The 22,943-nt window shown below is 37.0% G+C and overlaps 1 protein-coding gene across 2 annotated transcripts in view; it reads right to left on the bottom strand.

Moving 5' to 3' along the window:
- Nucleotides 1-22,943, bottom strand: part of sdk1a (sidekick cell adhesion molecule 1a) — a 452,163-nt gene that overhangs the window by 32,000 nt on the left and 397,220 nt on the right. For both annotated transcript variants that reach the window (XM_073838832.1, XM_073838837.1), the window contains exons 33-41: nt 22,311-22,443; nt 18,557-18,613; nt 17,981-18,082; nt 10,029-10,144; nt 7,713-7,899; nt 3,641-3,778; nt 3,128-3,289; nt 2,747-2,872; nt 484-648 (exon numbers count right to left, since the gene is read on the bottom strand). In XM_073838832.1, coding sequence (XP_073694933.1) covers nt 484-648; nt 2,747-2,872; nt 3,128-3,289; nt 3,641-3,778; nt 7,713-7,899; nt 10,029-10,144; nt 17,981-18,082; nt 18,557-18,613; nt 22,311-22,443 — 1,186 coding nt within the window. The remainder of the gene's footprint in view (nt 1-483; nt 649-2,746; nt 2,873-3,127; nt 3,290-3,640; nt 3,779-7,712; nt 7,900-10,028; nt 10,145-17,980; nt 18,083-18,556; nt 18,614-22,310; nt 22,444-22,943) is intronic.

The raw sequence follows: 22,943 nt of genomic DNA, 5'->3' as shown, positions 1-22,943 counted from the left end.
TATCTTCATGGAACATGATCTTTACTTAATATCCTAATGATTTTTGGCATAAAAGAAAAAACGATAAGTTTGACCCATACAATTTATTGTTGTCTATTGCTACAAATATACCCATGCTACTTAGAACTGGTTTTGTGGTCCAGGGTCACATATGAACTCAATATGAATTCAGTCACTTCTTATCTGAGCTACACATATTCATTTTATACCCAAATACTCCTGCTAAATGTCAGTTGTTATTTAACTTTTGTGTATTTTATTTCTCCTGCTGAAACATGAAACGTAGTTTGTCTGAAAAGCTTCATTAAGCCTTGTGAGCCAAGAAAGAGCAGCTTTTCCGTAAGGACATGGTACAGACAGTTCATGTGGGTGTAAAAGTCATATTAGAGCTAAATAATACCAACAGTAAGTGATGCAACACCCTGTCAAAATCTCTTTGATGACTCATCTCAGTACAGGAAGCCATGAAGAGAGTGTAATTACCTGACATGGCAGCAGAGGGCGCACTTGGCTCGCCGTAGCCGAACTCGTTGACGGCCAGCACTCTGAACTGGTAGCTGATACCCTGCCGCAGGCGGTCTAGACTCACTGAATGCGAGGTGCTGGTGGGAGGCAAGTGGCGCACAAATGTATCCCACATCCCTTCATCTGCGAAGAGCAAGGTCACTTCCAGTAAAAACGTCATCATGCACTTGGAAGCACTAAGTTCATTACTGTGTCCCATTTCGCTTAGCAGATGCTGACATCAAGAGCAGCTAGCAGCTGTTTCATTGCCCGACAACCAATGATGTTCAATGTGAATGAAACCATGATGACATGGAAAGGGCAGTTACACCAGTGTATCCCAGTAACAATGGCAAGTAAATGTTCGGTAGATTATTTCAGACCAGCAATCAGGCTTTTAAATGAACACTCGACAAGCACCAAATGTGAGTTCAAAATTAGCTTTGGCTGATAACTTTTCTAGGAACTGCAACATTACATGGTTTGAACTGGAAAAAGGAAAAAAAAAAAAAAAAAAAACTTGAAGTGATCTTCTAGCAATTTTAGCTCAGTCAAAAAAAAGAAAGTGGTTTCCACCACTTAATAAAAATACAAAATTACATCTTGAAATTCTTACTTTTTCTCAGAATTGCATGATACAAACTCACAATTGTGAGTTATAAAGTTAGAATTGTAAGATATAAACTCGCAATTCTGAGAAATGAAGTCTGAAATGTGTGATATAAACTCCCAATTGCGAGTTATGAAGTCAGAATGTTGAGACAAACTTTTTTCTCAGAATTGAAAGTTTATATCATGCAATTCAGAAAAAAAGTTAGAATTGTGAGTTTATTTATGTAAGTTTGTATCTCACAATTCTAAGTTTATAACTCCCAACTATGAGTTTATATCATGCAATTCTGAGAAAAAAGGTTACGAGATATAAATTTAGAAATGTGATATAAACTCACAATTCTGAGTTTATAACTCGTAATTGTGAGTTTATATCATGCATTTCAGAGAAAAAAAAGTCAGAATTGAGTTTATATCGCAATTCTGAGTTTATAACTCGCAACTGTGAATTTATATCATGCAGTTTTGAAAAAAAGAAGTCAAAATTCTGAGTTTATATCACGCAATTCTGACTTTACAATTCGCTATTGCGAGTTTAAATCACGCAATTCTGAGAAAAAAGTCAGAACTGAGTTTATATCGCAAGTCTGAGTTTATAACTCGCAATCGCGAGTTTATATCATGAAATTCTGAGTTTATAACTCACAATTGCGAGTTTATATCATGCATTTCTAAGGAAAAAAGTCAGCATTACGAGTTTATCACAATTCAGTTTATAAATCGCAATTGCGAGTTTATATCACACAATTATGAGAAAAAAGTCAGAATTGTGAGTTTATATCTTGCAATTGCGAGTTTATATTACGCAATTCTAAGAAAAAAGTTTGAATTGTGAGTTTATATCTTGCAATTCTGACTTTATAACTCGCAACTCCAAGTTTATACCATGCGATTCCCAAGAAAAAAGAGTCAGAATTGTAGGTTTCTATCACGCAATTCGGAGAAAAAAAAGTCAGAATTGTGAGATAAAAAGTCGCAATAAACTTAAAAAAAAAATTTAATCAGTGACAAAAACGGGCTTTCATAATGACCTACATTATACAAATATATAGAAAAAGTAAAAGAAAGAAAACAAAAAGAAATGTTTTGTTATAACAACATAAATATTGAGAAAAACATGCAAAATATCAGTGGTTGGTAAGAAATTGTTGGTAGACTATCAGATTTGTGTAAAAAAAAAATTCACTGCAATAAAGAAGCATTTATCCATCTGATTCCTGGTGAAATCTAAAATGTAATGATGCTACATCAAATTAGCATATGCAGTATATTATTAATATAACTATTAACAAATAGTAAAAGCAATATTATAAAAAATACAAAAATATACAATATTATATATTAGCTTTTTATATTTTCAGGTTTTATTTTAAATTTAAAAATGAAAACTTAAACTAAAGTATTTTGCTATGTGCTTTGCTATATATATATATATTTAGCTTTTTATTATTTCAGTGAGATTTCAACCTGGTTAATAGTTGAAAAAGTGCAAAGAACTTTGATTTCCCTTAAAAGTTTAAATTGCTGCTTTGAATGTAAGTTTTTGATTTTACAATGAAATATTTTAAATATTTATAGTGAATGTTCAATATATAGTGAATATATGAACAGTATGTTTTGAGTGATGTACCTGATGGGCGTGCTTCAATCACATAGCCAGTCACATGTCCTCCTCCTGTCTCTCCTGGTGTCCAATGGATGGTAAGCATGGATCCTGTCTTTGTGATTGACATTTCTACAGGAGATCCAGGAGACCCTAAACAGAGAGGAGAGCGTGCAGTGAACTGAGAAGAACAGGCGAGCGATTCGACCCTAGTGAGTGAAGGTCTAAAGCTAAACCAAACGCCTACACCACTGTGAGATATTGATCCACGCCGGTGTTTTTTCGCAGCCTGGATTTCTGACACCTCTGGCTGAAGAGTGGGGAATGTAAGCTGTGCTCAGCGACCCTGGGAGTTTTGCTGATCTGTTTTAGTTGCTGTGTTTGTTTGGTTGTGGTTGTGTAGCTCACCTTTGACAGGACCCGCTGTGATGTTGGCCTCTGCCTCAGGCCCGTAGGCAATAGTCTTGGCCTGCACGCGGAAGCAATAGGTCACACCCTTGGTCAGGTCACGCACCTTCAGCCAGCGCTGCCAGCTGCCACGGATATCCACCGTTACCACTTTAGTCACACCTAATATGCACATACACGCACAAGATTACACATTATCATACAAGAACAGACTCCTTTCATTCAAACAAACAACACAATGCTACAGCATTTTCCTTACTAGGAACACCAAGTCAAAATCAATTACTCCAGTTATGTATGATAAACTATGTTGACATTAAGAAATATTATTAAAGTCAGACATTTTCTGCTTCTGGAAACAATAACAAGAAAATGAGTTTTATATAAACAACTCATCACATCATTATCAAACATCAAAACAACATTAAAACGATGTTAAAAAAGCCACGGTTCGAACCAGAACATTAAGAAACCAGAGTCTGATACAGTGAAAACATGCAGCTATAGACTGACCTTGAATAGGGGCAGAAGGCTCGTATACCACCCTGTAGCCTTCCACCACACCGTTGGGGGACAGTGGGAAACCCCAGGACACATTCAGAGTGCTGCTGGTCACCTCAGAGAAACTGATGAAGCTGGGAGCACTGGGGGCTGCAAGAACAGTGTAGTTTGATCAATGCAACAAATACAGAATATCATTTACCATACAAGGTATTGTTGGCTATTGTTACAAATATACCCATGCTACTTGTGGTCCAGGGTCACATTTAAGGCAGTGTTTGTGTTACGGGTATTTTTACATTTACAATTAGTGAGCCAGATTTACGAAGCTGATGAGAACTGCCAGTAAGCAAGACCTTAGTTTTTTTATTATTAAGACACAAAAAGTTTTGGCACATCCTTGCTTTTATCTCAGAAGTATAATGTGATAAGAAAGCAACATCCACATTTTGACCAGGCTTAAAGTGAATATAAATCTGAGTGCCGTCTGCATAAAAAGGATAATTAAGCCAAAGTTATCTTAAAAGCAATCCAAAGGGAAATAAATACTAAAAAGTAAGGGGCCTAAAATTGAACCCTGAGGAACACCAGTAGGGACAAGGCTGATCTCAGACCTAAGACCACTTATACAGACAAACTGTCAACAAACAGGTGTCAGGATGGTTAAGTAAGAGATTGTGATTGACAGTATTACAAACTGAATTGTTTAATTTTTTATTTTATTTTTTTCAAAGAGCTGTATTGTATACACATGAACTGGAAAAAAAAAAAGAAATTTGCTAAGCAATAAATATGAAAAACAACAACGAACAAACTAAATTCCTAAAATGACATGTTAATACCTTTTAAAAGCACACTTTCTCTCTTGATGGATTATTGAATTAATGAAAAATATTTAAAGGAAACTGGCTTATTGCTTGTATAAAACAGCAATATGACAAATGACTAATAATGTTGTTGTTTCATCACTTGAAGCATGGTTCCTTCCATTTATCACAGTAATTGCTACTCATTTTCAGTAATTTAAATAAGAGCTTTAATAATGTAGTTGTCAAAAAAGTGCACTTTTTGTCAAGATTTTGAAGCAAATAAACAGAGAAATTTAGTAGTTTTCATTTTAATAAGTTAGAAGTATTTCCTGTGAATGTTTATAAAAGTTCCATCATAAAAACTCAATATTCATAGTGTTGCAATACTTGGCACAGCTGATTAGTTCATGTTGAATACGGAGTCAATGAGCTTGCTGCACTACATTTAAATGACTTGTTAGCATTCACTAGAGCATTTTGCTTTTTTAGAATTCCTCTGAAATCCTCCACATCCCCAGCTCCACCTGCATAGATCAGCTACGAGTTATTATATATGTTACTTGTGCAGCAGCAGTAATATAAATAAATTTAATGTTTTTAGTTTACAGGGTTTCTGCAGATATGAACAAGTGAAATTTAAGACTTTTTAAGACCTTTTTAATACCACCTTATATGAAATTTAAGACCTAAACCTGTAATGGAAATACACATTATATTACATGCATATATGTAATATTTAATGTGTTTAATGTAAAAAGTAAACAAAATTTCATGGCTGTAATAAATTATATTTATTACTACGATATACAGTGAACTTTTCATATCAGCAGATACTATTCCACACAAATGTCCCCATAAAAGTACCACTTAGAGATATCTGGTAATGTAAACAATTTATTCTAAAGCAATATTTTCATCAGTGCTCTATTAGCGTTTACATCTTAAATCTGCATATTTGATTTACCTTTATAAAGGCCTTTTTTACTTTTGAAATGTATGCATCACCTTTGAAATTATTGCAATTTATTACATTCTATAAGACTGTTAGCAGTCAGATCACATAATTTACACTACAAAATTAAAAGTGCACTAAAAGATGTTATGAGATTAATGTTTTCAATACATTTATGAATGTACAAATTAGAAATGTTGGGGTGGGGATGCATACTTTAAACATACTAAACTACCAGCAGGTGGCGGTAAGTCACTGAATGAGCGAGTTATTGAGTTATTTCAGCTGATTCAAGCAAAACGCTGAATCATTTAAGTTGGTGGTAAAACGTTGCTTGGAGAATGTGCTATACTTCTGCTGTCATCCTTGTTTGGAACTATTGTTGTTGGTGAAACAGAACAAAACAGTAAATACTTTGTCTAAAATGTAAGTAACTAACATTACTTGACTAACTAGTTTATAAAACTAAAATTAATGTAACATTTGTAATTGTGAGAATATTCAGCAAAAAGCTCCCTTGGTGTATTACTGAACTATATCATGTTATAAATAAACTATTTTCAATTGTTCCCTCAGTGTGTTACTTTAGAGTTTCTTTATGTGTGCTGTTACGCTCATTTGTATTAAAGTATGTCACAAATAGACCAGAAATACACTATCCATTATCAATTGCTGTTTACGTTGAATGTATTAAAATAGGAATCTTTCTTGCCTTTCGATGCTTCGCTGGTTATTTTTGTCACTTCAGTTTTAATCAGGCTGTTTGTTCGGTCGGGCAAGAAAAAAGCATTTTGAAAGTATCTAAGGCTGGCGGTCAGCTAGCTCAACCTATATTTATTATTATTATTATTATTATTATTACTGAGACCATTATATACAGAAAAAAAGCTTGTTTGACCTGTATTCTGCTCCTGCGATTCTGTCTGAAGACGCAGTAACTACCGCAGGAGGAGAAAAAAAATCTTCAGTCCATTAGACAATGCAGTCATGCCAGTGGCATCTTGAAAAACACACCAGCCGCAACTTTTTTTTTGCATGCGCGTCTAATCGTGCACTTACGGTATGGGTGCTGGGAGCGGTCAAAATGGATGTAAAGACGCTGTTACAACAACGGCGTTTTCTTTATGCTTTCCCTGCTATTTTCCATCAGGACCTAAATTAAGTAATGAAGGCTGAAGATATTTTAGTGGAAATGTGACCAAAACTATTTAAGACCTATCGAAACTGAATTTAAGACTTTTTGGCCCGGTTTCACAGACAGGGCTTAGACTAAGCCAGGATTAGCAGATAGTTCAATTAGGATATTTAAGTAATTTTTATAAACATGCTTAGAAAAAAACATTACTGGTGTGCATCTTGAGACAAAACAAAGACACCGATATATTTTAAGATCAGTCAGTGAAAGTTTCTATCAGTTCAAACAGCTCAGACTTACATTTTAGTCTATGACTAGGCTTAAGCCTTGTCTGTGAAACCGGACCTTTTTAAGGCCTTATATTAGGAAAACGTTATTTAAGACTTTTTAAGACTTTTTAAGGATCCGCGGATACCCTGGTTTAGTTTTAAGTTTAACTATAGGGTGTTTACAGTTGCTAAGCATCATAGCAACTTACTAAAATCATATTAATATAAAATTCAATTAATTTGCATCACAGGTATGAGTATATTGGCTATTTTGCAACAGCTCTAAATGTGGCACATCCAATCCGATTTTAGAGTCTGATATAATATGTTTAATAAAAACAAATCTAAAAAGTGAATATATCCCACTCTCTCAGTGATTTTACAGTGCTAGCTATGCAAATCTGTCCTCTTACACAAATGCAGCTCGTTGCTTTAGGAAATGTCAAAGAGAGGTAGAGGTGCTGAGTTTCCTCTGTTTGAACAAATGAGGTCACATCAAGACCATTTGAATAATTTTCAAATAGTTTTTTTAGGTAACTCGTGGGTAAGAGCCCCTCCCTGTCATTTCACTGAGGTGGAGCCTGAGGTCAAATCATACCCTGCTTGTGCGTAATTCATTCCGACAACATTTATAGAGTGAATGATTTAATGCAGAACACATGAATTGCTAATGTGAATGATGCAACGGTGATATAACGCAGCATGCTCCAAAATATGATCAGGTGTCGACCTGGTTTTCATGCATGGAGAAAAACACAATATGCAAGTGGACGTGTTGCCCTTGGCGCACTGTCTGCGGTCAGATTTATAGTTTAGCCTTAAAAGGTGTAACGGTTTGTGCTCAGGTCAGAGGGAGTCTCTGTGATCAGTCCTGAATGGGAGTTTAATGGCCGTTAGGATGATTTGTGCAGATGCTTACCTGCTTGAAGAGTGCGCCCCCTCCTGGGCTCACTGAACGGACCGTCTCCCGCAGCATTGAAGGCAGAGAGCTTGACCATATAATATGTGTAGCTGGTCAGGTTCTTCAGTCTCATGTTGGTTTCAGGCCGAAAGAGAATTTTAACTCTCTCTGTTTCATTCTGATTGTCCATCTCCCAGTAAAGAATCTAAAGGATAGATAAACATAGATACAGAGTATAGAATTAAGCTTGATCAGGCACAACCAACAGCAACATGCAAATCTTCAGCCATGATTGTCTTCACAATGTACAGTGGACCTAAAAAGCATTTGGACACTTAAGCCACAATGGATTACACTAAGGGTTTTCAATCCTTAGAGATCGATGGCCCCTATTGAAATTCTTAGGGACAGATTTACTAAACAGGATAAAAATAATGTTAGAGCGCTATTCCATAAAAAACGCTGATGGGAGGGGAAATTACCGCCTGCTTTAAGACATGCTTTTTTTGGGTGTTGAATAATGACGCAAATGCCAGTAATTTGATGAATACAAATATTAAATCATGTTGTGTGATTCATTTTAATACTGTCCTCCCATAAATTTTGCGACTGACGGTGAGACTCCTACAAATGCATATTCAATAATTTCAGGCGCAAAAATAACTGTGTCCATGCCTTTTTAGTGTTCAGCGCATCTCCTGACAGTACTATTTTAACGCCAAAAGATGGTTTGCGCTTGGCCTTTAGCCAACCCAGAGACCACCAGTAAGTTAAAAAAAGCAGATGGAGCTGAGGAGGTGGAGGGCTAATTTGAAGACATGCACAGCACACAGACATTGAATACATTCTGGTTATATAGTTAAATGGTAATGAGTACATGAATCCAATTGGCTGAGAACATTGAATTGAATGAACCAATTAGAATGCAAGTAGAGTTTCATGGCTGAATTATTCATATCATATCACTTAAATCAGGTCAATAGTTGGGGCGCCCAATATATAGCTCTACATGTCGACGCGCTTTCCACAAGGCTATCAGTGCCGAAAGTGGATGGATGGATTGTATATTTTGGCACATCTGGAATGTATTGGCCAATCAGCATTCAGTACAATAATCTGTTTTATAATTTAATTTATTCGATCCACTAAAGTTATAGTTGAGGTCAAAAGTTTACATACACCTTGCAGAATCTTAAAAATGTTAATTATTTTACCAAAATAAGACGGATCGTACAAAATGCATGTTATTTTTTATTTAGTACTGACCTGAATGAGATATTTCACATAAAAGACGTTTACATATCGTTCACAAGAGGAAACAATAGTTGAATGAATAGTTTTAAAAATGACCCCGTTCAAAAGTTTACATACGCTTGATTCTTAATAATGTGTTGTTACCTGAATAATCCCCAGCTGTATTTTTTTGTTTTGTGATAGTTGTTCATGAGTCCCTTGTTTGTCCTGACCCAGTTAAACTGCCTGCTGTTCTTTACAAAATGATTCAGGTCCCACAAATTCTTTGGCTTTTCAAAAATTTTGTGTATTTAAACCCTTTCCAACAATGACTATATGATTTTGGGATCTATCTTTTGACACTGAGGACAACTGAGGGACTCATATGCAACTATTACAGAAGGTTCAAACACTCAATGATCCTTCCAAAGGAAACACAATGCATTAAGGGCCAGGGGCTGAAAAGTTTACAAACTAAAAAGTATATAAACTTTTGAACGGGGTAATTTTTTATAAATTCATATTTTCATTTCTCTTGCGGAATATATGTAAACTTCTTTTATGATCATATTTAAGTCAGTATTAAATAAAAAATTACATGCATTTTGTATGATCCCCTCTAAAATAATTACCAAACTTACATTTGCAGATTCTCCAAGGCGTATGTAAACTTTTACCTCAACTGTATATTAAAAAATGGCCATATGAACTCTTTAAAGACCAGATGAAATGCAGGACTTAAGTATTCAATTAACCAACAGGGATACCTGGATTAACATGAATATGCCATATTACTGCCAGAACATTTTTTATATATCAATTGCATGCATATTTCAGCAGATATCCACTTAACCCTCACCCATGCTCATTAATTCATGACCCAAATGGGCAGTTTTTTAAAACACACTGTCTGGCACCATTATCTAACGCAGTAAAAATATGTGGTGAACATAAGGAAAAAAGGAAGAAAAAACAGATTGTAGCTTTTCGTCCACCCTGGAGAGATTGAAATGACTGTAGAGGTAGAGGGGAGGAGAAAAAGAGGACAGATAATAAGAGTATGAGAGAGACTGGATGAGGTGGGTGGTTTGGGGGTGTCACCTTATATCCCTGAATGATGCCATTTTGGGTCTCTGCAGGGGGCGGCTCCCACTGCACCTCCAGCTGCGTGGATGACAAAGTGTTGATCTGGATGTTCTGAGGAGCCACGGAGGGGGCTACGAAAGAGCAGAGGAGATACTGTAAATACATCTCACTCTATCCCTCCAGCTAACCACTACAAAAAAAGAAGACAACAACCGTGTCCTGAAAAATGAGATGCACTCATGCTGCTTTGGTCCTGCTTCCCAATCTGAAAGAATTTCACATGTTTCCACTTGTTCGAAACCTGTATGACTTGTGATGAACAAAAATATTTATATTTTTGAATAATGATAGTAACTTTTTTTCATACTATGGAATTTAGTGGCTACCGTCAGCTGTTTAGAATTTACATTTTTGGGCGAACTATCCCTTTAAGTCAGTGGATACGCAAAGTGTCTTGTTCCTGAATTAGAGCTGGTACTAACGGAAAAGTAATATAAGATGAACACAGACTGTAGCGTGGCTGCCGCCCTCTGTTGTGTCTCTGTTAAATGTCATTCATTAAAGGGGCGAGAAAAACATAATCCCCATCCGTCATAAATCACAGCAACAGATGCAGCTACCCCAGACAGCAATCATCAAAAAAAGAGTGAATTTAATAAGACCAAACCTGAAAGCAGAGCTAACTCCGGGAGCATGACAGCTCGTCTATTTTAGGGGCTTGAAAGTTGAGTTTACGTGTAGTAAAGCGGGCTGAATCATTTATGAGCGGGAATGAATTACAGCTGTGGACAGCGGGGTTCAAGAGGGGCTGGCGCGAGAGACTCAACTGAATGAGCTGTTAAAATAAAGCACAGACAAGCTCAGCGCCAACATCTAAGTGAGCTGTCTTGCTGTCTACACAGGCAGCATCCTAACCGAGACTCAACATTTCAAGTTAGATTTGGAACATATAGATGACAACTCCATATGCCACACAACACGTCTCACATGAGGTGCAATGGAGACTCAACAGTTGTGTACCAAATGATGTACTCAACCACTATATGTACTCAACCATTTACCATATGAGAATTGAGAGGCTATTTTGTCATTCAGCTTTTGTTAACATTTTTTCACCAATGAAAACGAAGCAAAAATTTGTTTTGAATGACAAATCTCTATTGATATTTTTGTCAACAAATAAAAACGAGACAAAAATGTTAGGAAATGTTACGATTTGGGAAAAGATTCGTTCAGAATGAATCTGCTGCATGGTTGGGAGGTTAGATGTGTACATTTGAACTGTATCATTGCCTATTGATCTATCAAAGCGGGACATAAGCTGGCATACATTTGCTGCACATCTCATAAAACGTTAAAAAATTCAATATCTGTGAGTAAGAGAAGAGCAGATGTATGGATAAATTTGACAATGCAAAAGAGAACTCAATTCGGTCTGGTTTTCAGAGCGCAGACACCGAAGCAGCGCCTCTCACACAGTGCACGAGAAATGCACACAAAATGATGTAGAATTGTCTGTTCTGACGAGTATTCATGTAAATACACTCGGTTACGTCTTAGGTGAACGTAAACATTTGGGAGAATATCGGACATGTATTAGTACATTGCATCTGTGTGTTCGGTTTTAAAGGGACAGCAGCCTAATTTAGTTGCTATTGTCTGTGACATTGATGTTAATCAAGCAACAACAACAAAAAAAGACAGAAAAAAAATGACAGAAAGACAGAAAACCACTCACTCCTCTTGACTGAATAACTTTAGTAGTACTAATAAAGATTAATCTTAATTCATTTATATAAATAAATATGTCTGCTTGAAAGAATGAAGAATGTGGTAAATAAGTTGTTATAAAGAATGCATAATTAGCCTAAATAACCATTGGTATTTCATTGAAAAGACTATGTTCTTGTTTCTTAATTAGAAGTGGTTTCATTTAATTTGAATATAAAGGCATTTTGTGTGTCAAAGCAGTTAAATCCGTGTCTATAATATCAAACCTGTACAATGAGTTTGGTAATTTTGAAGAAATGCTTGGTAAATGCATTACACTGTAAATAAACCCAGTAGATTTTAGCTGACTAGATCTACTGTAGATTTAGTCGACTAAAATCTTATGATATTTGGTCGGCTAAAAGTAGACTAAAACAATTCAGATGACTAAAATATGACTAAAGACTATGACTAAATCAAAATTTGCTGTCAAAATTAAGTGAACCGATGCGTTTTGTTGAAAAAAAATATTAATATTTAAAACTTTACAAACCGTAATCTCTAGCTTCTTCTAACTGTTGTATGCATGTTCATGAGAGAATGGCATTAGCGGAAGCGATAGTTAGCGGAAGCTAGAGATTACGGTTTAGAGTTTTAAATATGGATATTTTTCTTACACAAATGCATTGATTAACTTCTGAAGGCCTTTATTAAACCCTGGAGCCATGTGCAGTACTTTTTTTATGATAGATGGAGGCATTTTTTGTGGACTTCAAAATCTCAACAACTATTCACTGCCATTATAAAGCTTGGAAGAGCCAGGACATTTTTTAATATAACTCCAACTGTATTCATCTGAAAGAAGAAAGTCAAATATACCTAGGATGGCTTGAAGCATAAGTAAATCATGGAGTAATTGTTTTCTTTTTTGGGTGTACAATCCTTTTCAACCATGTTAAACCAGCCTGGTTTCCCAGTTTCCATGCCTGGTCAGACTGGTTTGTCGGCTAATTTGGGATTTGGGATGAGTTTATGGGCACTTTTAAGCTCATTAGCCTGGGAGACCAGCTAGAAAAACTTAAGACCAGCTTGACCTGGCTTTGAGACCAGTTTAAACTGTCTAAGGCCATGTCCACACACTAATACGTTTTCGTTTGAAAACGCATCTTTTTCTCTCCGTTTTGGCCTTCCGTCCACACTGAGACGGCGTTTTTGTCAAGGAAAACGGAGCTTTTTGAAAACGCTCTCCAAAGTGGATAAATTTGAAAACGCCGTTTTCGCGTTGTAGTGTGGACTGTGAAAACGGAGGCTTTTGAAAAAGATGACGCATATTTAGTCATGTGACGCATATTGTACCAATAGATATCTATTTTTACAGCAGTAATTGTGCCTGTGCTATTCACTGTCACACTGCTGCTAAAGAGATTTACCTTGCACACTCTTCAGTTTACAGTCCTAAAATGATGGCAGAAAATTTACTCACAGTTGCTGTCCTGCAAAACATGACGACAGCTGCTTTTCAGATAAAATATGAATGAGCGCGACATAGACGCGTCAGTGAACGATGAGATATTTCCGTAAATGATCCCGGCAGAAGAATTGCGTGAAAACTTATTGCGTCTGTATAATTTTGAAGGCTTTACGCATGCGCAATAAGGCGAATTTGACATTTTTGGAAAACGCTTGGAAACGCTAGTGTGGACGGAGAGCGTTTTAAAACGAAAATGCATCCGGATTAATGTAGACGTAGCCTAACATCAGCTTGAAACATTTAACCAGCAAATCAGGTTAGGCTGTTTTTTTCTTCTTCACAAAACTAATCAATATAAAATAGGGGAAATATTTCAATACAAGCAATTTATTCAACATAGCAAAACTTTAACCTGCAGTTAAAAAAAGTAACCTAGTTCTGCAGAAAAACACAGACTTGGCAACTCTGAGCATGGCCGTTGGGATGGCAGAAGGCTTTAAGAGCAAAGCACTCTTCATGTCCGCTCTCCGCCTCTCTTTCCCAGCCTACATCTCTCTGATCCTTCTCAGAGTATCTTCAGATGTAGCCAACCTGACGTTAATCAGAGGGAAATTCATTTGTTTGTTTGGCTGTCCCCCCTCCTGCTGCTGGGAGTAATCTCCACGCCTGGCCCCTTCTAATGATGCTGTTAATAACCTGATGTTGATAACCCTGCCTGCTCCACCAGCTGCTTGAGTTCTTTATGACAGATTCATATTTACTGCTTCATTAAACCCCTTATGAGAGGAGGCCAAAAATGCTGCAAAGAGGTGAAAGAGGTACAAAAAACATGCACGCACACACACCCTGCCTTGCCAAAACTCTTACCACGACTGCTTTTATTAATACTGTGGCACTACTACAGAAATGCTGCTTAGAATTCCATAAATAATCTTGGCAATGATTGGGTGAAATGCAAAACTGTTAGGCGAGCAGGAGCCTTGACAACATCCTGTCTGTGCACTGTCAGCCTGTTAGCACGGCTGGAGTGGAATTAAACAGCAAAAACGACAGTTCGCATTTGTAGCAATTTGCCAGCGTTCGATACTTTTAAGCATATGTTTGAAATGCGGACGTAATGCATCTATTTGCTAGCAGTGGGAGGATTGTTTTTCCACTAAAGGCCCTTTCATTGATCATATGAGATGCCCCCGCGTGAGTATAGATTTGTTTCGGGCTGTGTAGGTGATAAAAATCCTTTCTTTTGTGCTGTACCCAATAAAACAGCACAACAATTATCAGTTTTCCGTGGAATAGTTGGAATGTCATATCCGTGCTTCCTCTTTTGGCAGCTCATTAGACGAAGCGCTCGGCTCTTCAGCCAGGCAGCTGGATATTATTCAAGTCAATAAATATTCCGAAAAAAAAATATGACTGTTTTTAGTAACAGAACAACTTGAACACAAATTGAAAAGCACTTTACAATTCGGCCGTACAAGCTAGCTGGCAGGAGCCTGATTGTAAGGTAGGGAAGAACAGAGAGCTAAACCAGCCTTCAGTACAGCTTAAAAAAGCAAACTCATCTTTGAGCACACTCTTTATTCAGCCATCTTTTCATATCTCCAAGCACTCCAAATCCATGTGGTCTTCTTAGCACATTATTCTCAAGTCCTCTTTAAAAGAACCAAACTCACATCAGACCGAAAAGCGAACAGAGTGACAAAAAAGTTGTTTTTTTACATTCACAGCAAGTAGTCCAAGATCTATTTTTATTCTATTCGAGTTTTCTATTAGAACTCAGACCACTAATATATCAAATGTAGTGCTGTCAAAATGAGTGTGTTAAAAATATTTAATGCGGTTAACGCAGGGGCAGAGCTAGGGTTGGCCACCCCACTCACATCTGCTGCTTCTGTCTATTTTTTCTTGACAAGATTTGTGTTTATTTAGACACAGAACATCTTTACGACCACATTAAATGGAAGACTTTTCAGACGCGCACTCCAACTTCACTTAAGCACCAGGCGCTAGTCAAACGAGCACGGAAACAGTACCAGTAACAGTCACCTACAAGGAGCTTCAGTAGAACAACAGTGAACTGCGGTTTGGCCATATGTTGTCGGCCTTATGTCAGTAAAAATGAATTTTCCTGTCCTGTCAGCCGTGCTTGTAGCGCATGCTCTTGCTGTAGCCTGTATTATTTCATATTAAAGCACAAATTAAACTATGAGAATGCGTGTCAGATCTGTGTCATGTTCAGCAGCGGCAGCTCTTAAAGTAAGAAGCTGCTGTGATGTCTGTTAATCAATAAAACAAAAGAAAAAAGAGCTACTTTTGTAGCTTTAAGGACTCATCTATATTTAATTTTGTCTTTAATTTCTGTATAATTGCTGAAGGGTAAATATTGGGTTTATGTGAAAATCGTTTTAAAGGGGTCATCGGATGCCCATTCTCCACAAGTTGATATAATTCTTTAGGGTCTTAATGAGAAGTCTATAACATACTTTGGTTAAAATTTCTCAATGGTAGTGTAAAAAACACTCTTTTTACCTTGTCAAAAATCACCCCTTTTTAGAGCAAGCTATTCTGTTGCATGTTCAGTGAGCTTTGCTCGCCCCGTCCCTCTCTGCTGTGGGATGACGAGCCGTAATGTTTACTTTAGCCGTGTTTAGCTGCGAAACTTGCTAACAAGCACATTATTAAGAAAGGCCATTTGCAAAAATGCATAAAAACCCTTATACTTACTTTTGCTGTGGGTGAAGCTGCATCACAAATGATTCTCACAAACATAGACGCATATGTGCGCTTTCCTTTCAAAAACGAAAGTAACGTTAATCCTCTTTGCTTCAGAGTCTCAGAAGTCGGGAGTAAATGACGACTGCTATGTTCATTATTACATCCAACAACAGAACACCTCAATCGCTCAATCGGAGACATTCTTGTCTTCCCCTGCACCTGAGTCACACAATGGTGATCGGAGTCGGACTGTTTCAGTTTGGTGAGGGTGGGTCTAAGGTAAGGCGCTTAGTTGATGTCAATCAACTATCGTGGGAGCTGCCTCTATTGGTGTGCCATTTAAAAAGGGGATAATACTTAAAAAAGAAATACCACTGGGTGGATTTTTATCATTGTAGAGTGGTTGTGTACACAAACTGGCAACACACAACATGTAAAAGTGAGTTTTGCATTTGATGACCTCTTTAAAGTGGTCCAAACCACTCTCAGATCCCTGAAACTAAATGTCAGCACTAACCATGATTGCTTCAGACAGTTATAACGAAGCTAATTGATCTAGAAACAGATCCAAGTCCAGAAATTGATTCAAACCCGATCCTTGAGGTGGGTTTATGTTTCTGTCACATTAGGCAGAAGCCCACCATAGGTCATAGCTCTGTCCTTATGTTCGCTCTTCATGCCACTCCACTAAGGGAACACAATTCATATCTGTCAACTCATGTCACGCGTTATTCCCTGAAGGACTGGAGACAGAGCGCATGCTGTCCTGTTCCTGGAGAGCATTACGGCACAGGCCTCCATCTCGAAAGCAACATCCATCGACAGTGGTCATCACTACATCTGTCAGGGTGGAGCGGCAAAGATGTTTTACTGCGAATTTGCTCTCTCATTAAACTGGTTCTCTGGTGGGATGATGCCAGAAACGCATGCTGGTCTGGGTTTGACAACAGTCTACTCTGTATTAGGAAAATAAACACAGTGCTCTACATAACCAGTGAGTTATGCTCTCAAACTGTGCTGGTTTAGAAAATACAAGATACCTTATCATCCCCTTAACATCACAGCTCAACAATAAGGATGGCCTGGATGAAGCATGGGGCCAGTTGGAACTAGTTATTATCATTTTTCATCAAAAGTGTCTTTATGAATTTATAGCAGTTACATAATCACATGACCATATAGTTTCCAGATGATAATGGAAAAACTAAACTAAATGAAAAACAAACAAACAAACAAAAAAATTGCAACTGTTGGATAAATACACCATATTCTGAGATAATATTGCAAAAACAAAAAAAAAAATCAATTGATATCAGTGTGTAAAATGGCCTAATTTTGACACAAAATAAAATAAAATAAAAATAGCAACAGCTACTGTGGGACTATGTACTATATAACAAAATATTTATTTTGACAACATTTTGATATCAGTGTGTAAAGTGACCTCATTTTGACACAAAATAAAAAATATAATAAAATAAAATTAGTGTGTTAAGTGGCTTCATTTTGACAAAAAATAATTAAATTAAATGAGTGCGTAAAGTGGCCTAATTTTGACATAAAATAATAAAATAAAATATAATAATAAATAAAATAACATAAATGTTGATATCAGTGTGAAAATGCCTCATTTTGACTCAAAATCAAATAAAACAATAATAAAATCACTGTGTAAAATGGCTTCGTTTTGACACAAAATAATAAAACAAACAAACCAATAAAATAAAATAAAATACAAAAAATAAAATAAAAAATAGCAACATTTGGGTATAAGTGTGTAAAGTGGTCCTATTTTGACAAAATAAAATAATAAATTAATTCATTTATTCAGTCATTATAAAATAATAAAATAGTAACAGCTACTATGGGACTATAACCTACAAAGAAAATATTTATTTATTAATAATTTTGCCAAAATAAAATAAATAAATAAATACATAAATAATAAAAAATAAAATAAAAACAGCAACAGCTACTATGGGGTCTGTAACAAGAAAATGTTTATTTTGGCAACATTTTGATATCAGTGTGTAAAGTGGCCTAATTTTTACATTTTGGCACAATCACTTACCTGCTTCTCCAACAAACACCTCCACCGGAGCACTTGGAGGGCTTTCGCCAATGACGTTGTAGGCAGTCATCACAATTTCATAGCGCCTGTATTTCTGCAGCTCTGAAAAAGAATTAAGAATTACAAACAGAAGATCTTTAAGAGTACTTGAAAGGCGCATCTTGGCTTTGAGTCAGCAGATAAGAAGAATGATTACTCATCTGGGTCGAAACAAAAGCATGTCTGAGATAACCACCTACTGTTCCTTATCAGTGTGGATACAGAACAGTTTGGGTGTGATCTTGGAAAGTAATGGCATTACTCTTTCCAAACTCTTTGAACAGTATTGATGAGACGGTACATGGGAGACCGAGAGCACATGCAAGTCTCAGGTCTCAGGCGGTGTGCAATGGGATTCACTTTGAGAATATCTCGAGGCCAGAATGTTCCTGGTCAGAGTAGATGGATTAGAGGAAGAACCTTGTTCTCCGAACAGGAAGAGTATTAGAGATTACACACTTTGCCAAAGGGAGCTTGAATATTTTGGACTTCAAAGCAGACTGACGTAAATGAGAAAGATGGCTAAATGAAACTTACGTGTTAGCTCGAATTCGGTTAATGAAGGATTGCTGACAGTCTTCACAGTGCTTTTGGCTGTGGAGGGAGAAAGAGCAAACCATGAGGAATACATTACTGGAGAAGCAGCAGAGATGGAAAAGCACAAATCAAAGGGATATTTCATCATGGCAGTAAATCTTTGCTTTTCAAAGTTGCTCATCACACACTTCTCCCAGAGATTGATGAAATTCCACAATGCTCATCTTGCGCTCCAATCAAACCCCGCAAGAAACCAAAGCGAGCCGGTGATTAATGATTCAACAGTCAATATACAGTACTAAATCATGAGCTGGGGTGCATTAGGGACCTAATAAGATTTTTTAGAACATATACTGATCCAACATCACTTGGGTAAAATTAAAGAAAAATCTGAAAGTACGCATGACGGGTCATTCCTTTTGTACAGTTCCTTTTGAGTGCTGTAACTTAAATGAACATGCCTGTGTAGTTGAAAAAAAAAAAAGGCTTCTATATGAGGCTGTTTCAGACTTTCTGCAGTATCTTTCTGAAGTATCTTCTGGTTAAGCTCATAAACTTAAACTTTATATACAAAATGGCTACATAAATAAATAACAGGGTGCCTAAATTGGAAAAAAGAGCTCACTTAGGGACTGAGAAACTCTTAAATTTAAGTAAAATTTGATCATATTTAACTATATTTTTAAACTGTCATACAGATTTTCATGATTTTATAATTACTTTTTTGGTAAGACTTTAAAGTTAATTAAATCAGTTTAAATATTACTTGAGAGTTGTAAACAACAAATATGATATATTTAAAAATTGTCATTTTATTCGTTATATACATAACTAGATGGAATGGCAAATGCTCAGTAGTGTGTTGTACATAATGGATTAGTTTTTTTTAATATGACTCGAGAACTTTGTCGTCTCAGCGAGAGATTTGTTGGTTTCGCGTTGAATACTCATACGCAACATCCTACTGGTTCTTTACAGGAAAGAAAATGATTAGTTCAACTCTCGAGTTTTCAAGTTCATGCCATGACAACTCCATAGATGGCTATGCAATCTGTACCAGAAAGAGAAATAATTGGTTTACCTTGTTCATTCTTCTGTGTTCTGACGTGACAGCAGTATTGGATATAGAAATTAGTTCAAAATTCAAATTTTCCTTACAAACACTAGTCAGTTTTTAACAGTTACATGATAAATTGTAGCTTTTTATTTCTTACAATTTATACTTTTGTGAATGTTTGTCATCACGGTTCTTTTCTATAACACTGAATGTGAGTAATAAAGAGTTTTTATCCGAATTTTGTCTGTATGATGGAGGAAAATCACTTTGATAAAGCAAAAAATGTCTACATATACTAACAACAAATACTTGATCCTGAAAACTCGAGAGATGAACTAATCAGTTCTGCTTCTGGTAAAGACTACACAGCTTCCGCTTATGGGGATGAGACATGACAAAAGAACAGAAGGTGAAGTGAACTAACAGACTGCATAGCCTCAATAAATGAATCGTTTCTGTTTCTCATAATTTAGCCCTGGTTGCATTATTGTTTATTTTTCTTATTCTAAATGTGCTCAAAATGGTGTAAGTAGATGTGTGTTGGGGAATTTGGCTATTGACATTTATTTTCTGCTAAAATGAAAGAAATGATGAATGAGATTCCCAAGTCAGTAAAATGATCTGAATTTCCTATCATTAATGCTCAACAGGAATGACTCAGCCAGTGTTGCCAAATTGGGCGTTTCTGAATTTGATTGTGCGGTGAAAAATTGGCTTGGGCGAGTGGACAAAATTTGCTGGTCTGAGGGTCAGTTTAATTAACATCTAATTTTTACAGGCTAATTGGTTAACAAACAAACCCAAATGTGCATGTACTACATTCAGTCAGTCATCACAACATTACTAAACACACGATCAAAGGTGGCTGATGTCGACAGCCACATTTATAGCCAATCATATGACTCACCAGACAGACATGACTATTAATGAGTGACGAGTTTTTAGCACAACAACCAATCAGATTTTGAATATATAACTGAATTTTAATATTGAATGTATAACTGTATATTTAAGTGATCACAATGGCTAAATATAAGTTACACGGAGTGGGAGAGTGACTCTGAAAACGTGAATTACACCTGTAGAGCGAGATGAGACAAAGCCTCTAATATCACTGAAACTCCGAAATCATACCACATGAATCAAAATTGAAACTAAATATCTAGCCCTATACGATCCTGTCTTTTATCTTTTAAACAGTCCAGTCTGGTATATAATTGAAAGCTGCTGGACTTGATTAGTTTTGACTGGGCAAAGTTCTGTATTATGTTCTACAAAACGTACTTCGCAAAGGACTTAAGTTAAAGTTGAAGAGCCAAACAAAGGTAAGTGCATTAAGGTTTAGTTAGATTATCGTACACTATGTATCAATGAATGACACAGTTTTTACTGTCATAATGTGTGGATGAATGAGTGTGAAATACTTTAACGTAGCTTTTTCCGATCACTTAAATTTGGCACTTTTTTGCATTTAAATTAACTGTTGACATTGAAAACTATGCATGTTTTTTTCAGTGTATCAGTGAATTTCTTGATTGCCATTTTGACAGTGTCTGCTTTCATATTTTAATCATACTTGGTGATTCTCTTAAATGCATTTGCTCTGATTTGATCCGTTTACCTAGCAAATGTATCTATATTTATATGAGCCTATTTTGTTTTAAGGAGATAAAAATGATCCTTATCAGCCTTGACTGATATGGCAATACTCTTATCACATTGTTTTGCCTGTTTTTTGGTTGGAGTGGGCAGGTTTTTGTGAGCATTTAGGCGGGAAACTTTTGTTCTGAATCTTTGCGTCTGTCCAACAACTGACTGCGAACAACAATCATAGGCACAGACATACATATCCACACAATAAAGTAACATAAATTGACTCGGCTTTAGCAGCATGCTCTAGAAAGTGACAGGGACCTTGTTAGCTTCTGGAGTACCTGCTAACTTTTCAATGTAAGCTGTTAAGCCTGAACAAATAGAGCATAGCTCCGGTAATTTCCTCTTGGCATTTAGGGTGATTTCAGCAGGGAGGCACATTCGGCACTTAACAGAACTCCGATTTTAACATGTAAGACGAGTGGAGAGCAGAGGAGAGATATTGCTCTCCTTGCCCTGGCCAGTGCAGAACATAGGGAAAGGAATTAAATATGCCTCCGTGCTCGGCTGCTCCGGGCTTGCGCATTTAAATGCTGTCAACACTGCTGAGTCCAATTTGTCAAAGGAGATTTAGCAGCCGGATCCGGGCTGCGGAAAAAAAGCCCGTTGGTGCGCTCTGTGCCGAACACTTGAGCTCAAACTCATGATTCCACACCTCACACAGCCTGAGCGCGTAATGAGTTCACCTACGCTCAGCCATCCGTCTGAGAATTATTCTCTAACTGCAGGGAGGATGAGCGTCCCACCGTTTTGATAGCGTTCAAACTCGAACGATTTGCACAATATTCAGCGTATTAATGTGAATTTAATAATTTTCCATCCCTGATTGTGTCCCAGTTTCATTTCAGAACTCAACGTTTCTCAGAGTGTGGCTGGGAAATACAATATTCGTCAAAAAGGGTGAGTTAAAAAAACTTTGCGGAATTCCTTCTTTTTTTCCGACAACTGGATGGGTTAAAGTGTTGAAAGAAGCACTCAAGCTATAAATCACGCCTGCATGCAGACGTTTCTGGTTCAAGAGGAGAGCCTCCTCCCGCTAGTTACCTGTCAGTTCGGTGCGCAGCAAGGAGCTGTTGACGGCCCTCTTTGACTCCTGCGGTGCGCTGTCATACTGCAGCTCGCGGTAGTAGAGCCGATAGCCCACCAGAACCCCATTCACACTCTCCTCCTTGGGCGTCTGCAAAGGCACAGATTAAATTAAAGGTCACATTCCGCTAGCTGTTCTCACGGTCCTTATTAAAGCACACCCTGATAAAAAGCCGTCCCGGCTGTAACTGACAGACAGCGCTGACTGATCTCCCATCACGCATCCGTGCGCGACGCTCGCCGCCAAACGGATAAGATAAATAAAAGATGAGGATTTAATTTCTGAGCCATTCAGTCAGTGGGTAATTAACAAAGCTCAGAGCACAGCGTAATCAACTCGGCCTACGGTTCTGCTGATAAAACAGACAGTAGTGAGAAGATCCGGGACTCATAGGTCAGTGAATAAAGGTTTCAGCTACTAATTAATATCCCTTCAGATTGCAGGATCGCTGTCGTGCGTGGGTATTAATTATCCTGGGCTTGGCGGAGCCCTTTGCGAGTGCTGTAAATGTGCGGGTATCAATACCGCATGTCATTAATTTATGCAATCCTGCACGAGGAATACTAAGTGATACGCGGCAGGCTGCTCAA

Source organism: Garra rufa, chromosome 1 (genome assembly GCF_049309525.1).
Source record: "Garra rufa chromosome 1, GarRuf1.0, whole genome shotgun sequence".
NCBI lineage: Eukaryota > Metazoa > Chordata > Actinopteri > Cypriniformes > Cyprinidae > Garra > Garra rufa.
Note: the sequence above shows the minus strand (reverse complement) of the source record. Positions and strands in the feature narration are given on the sequence as shown.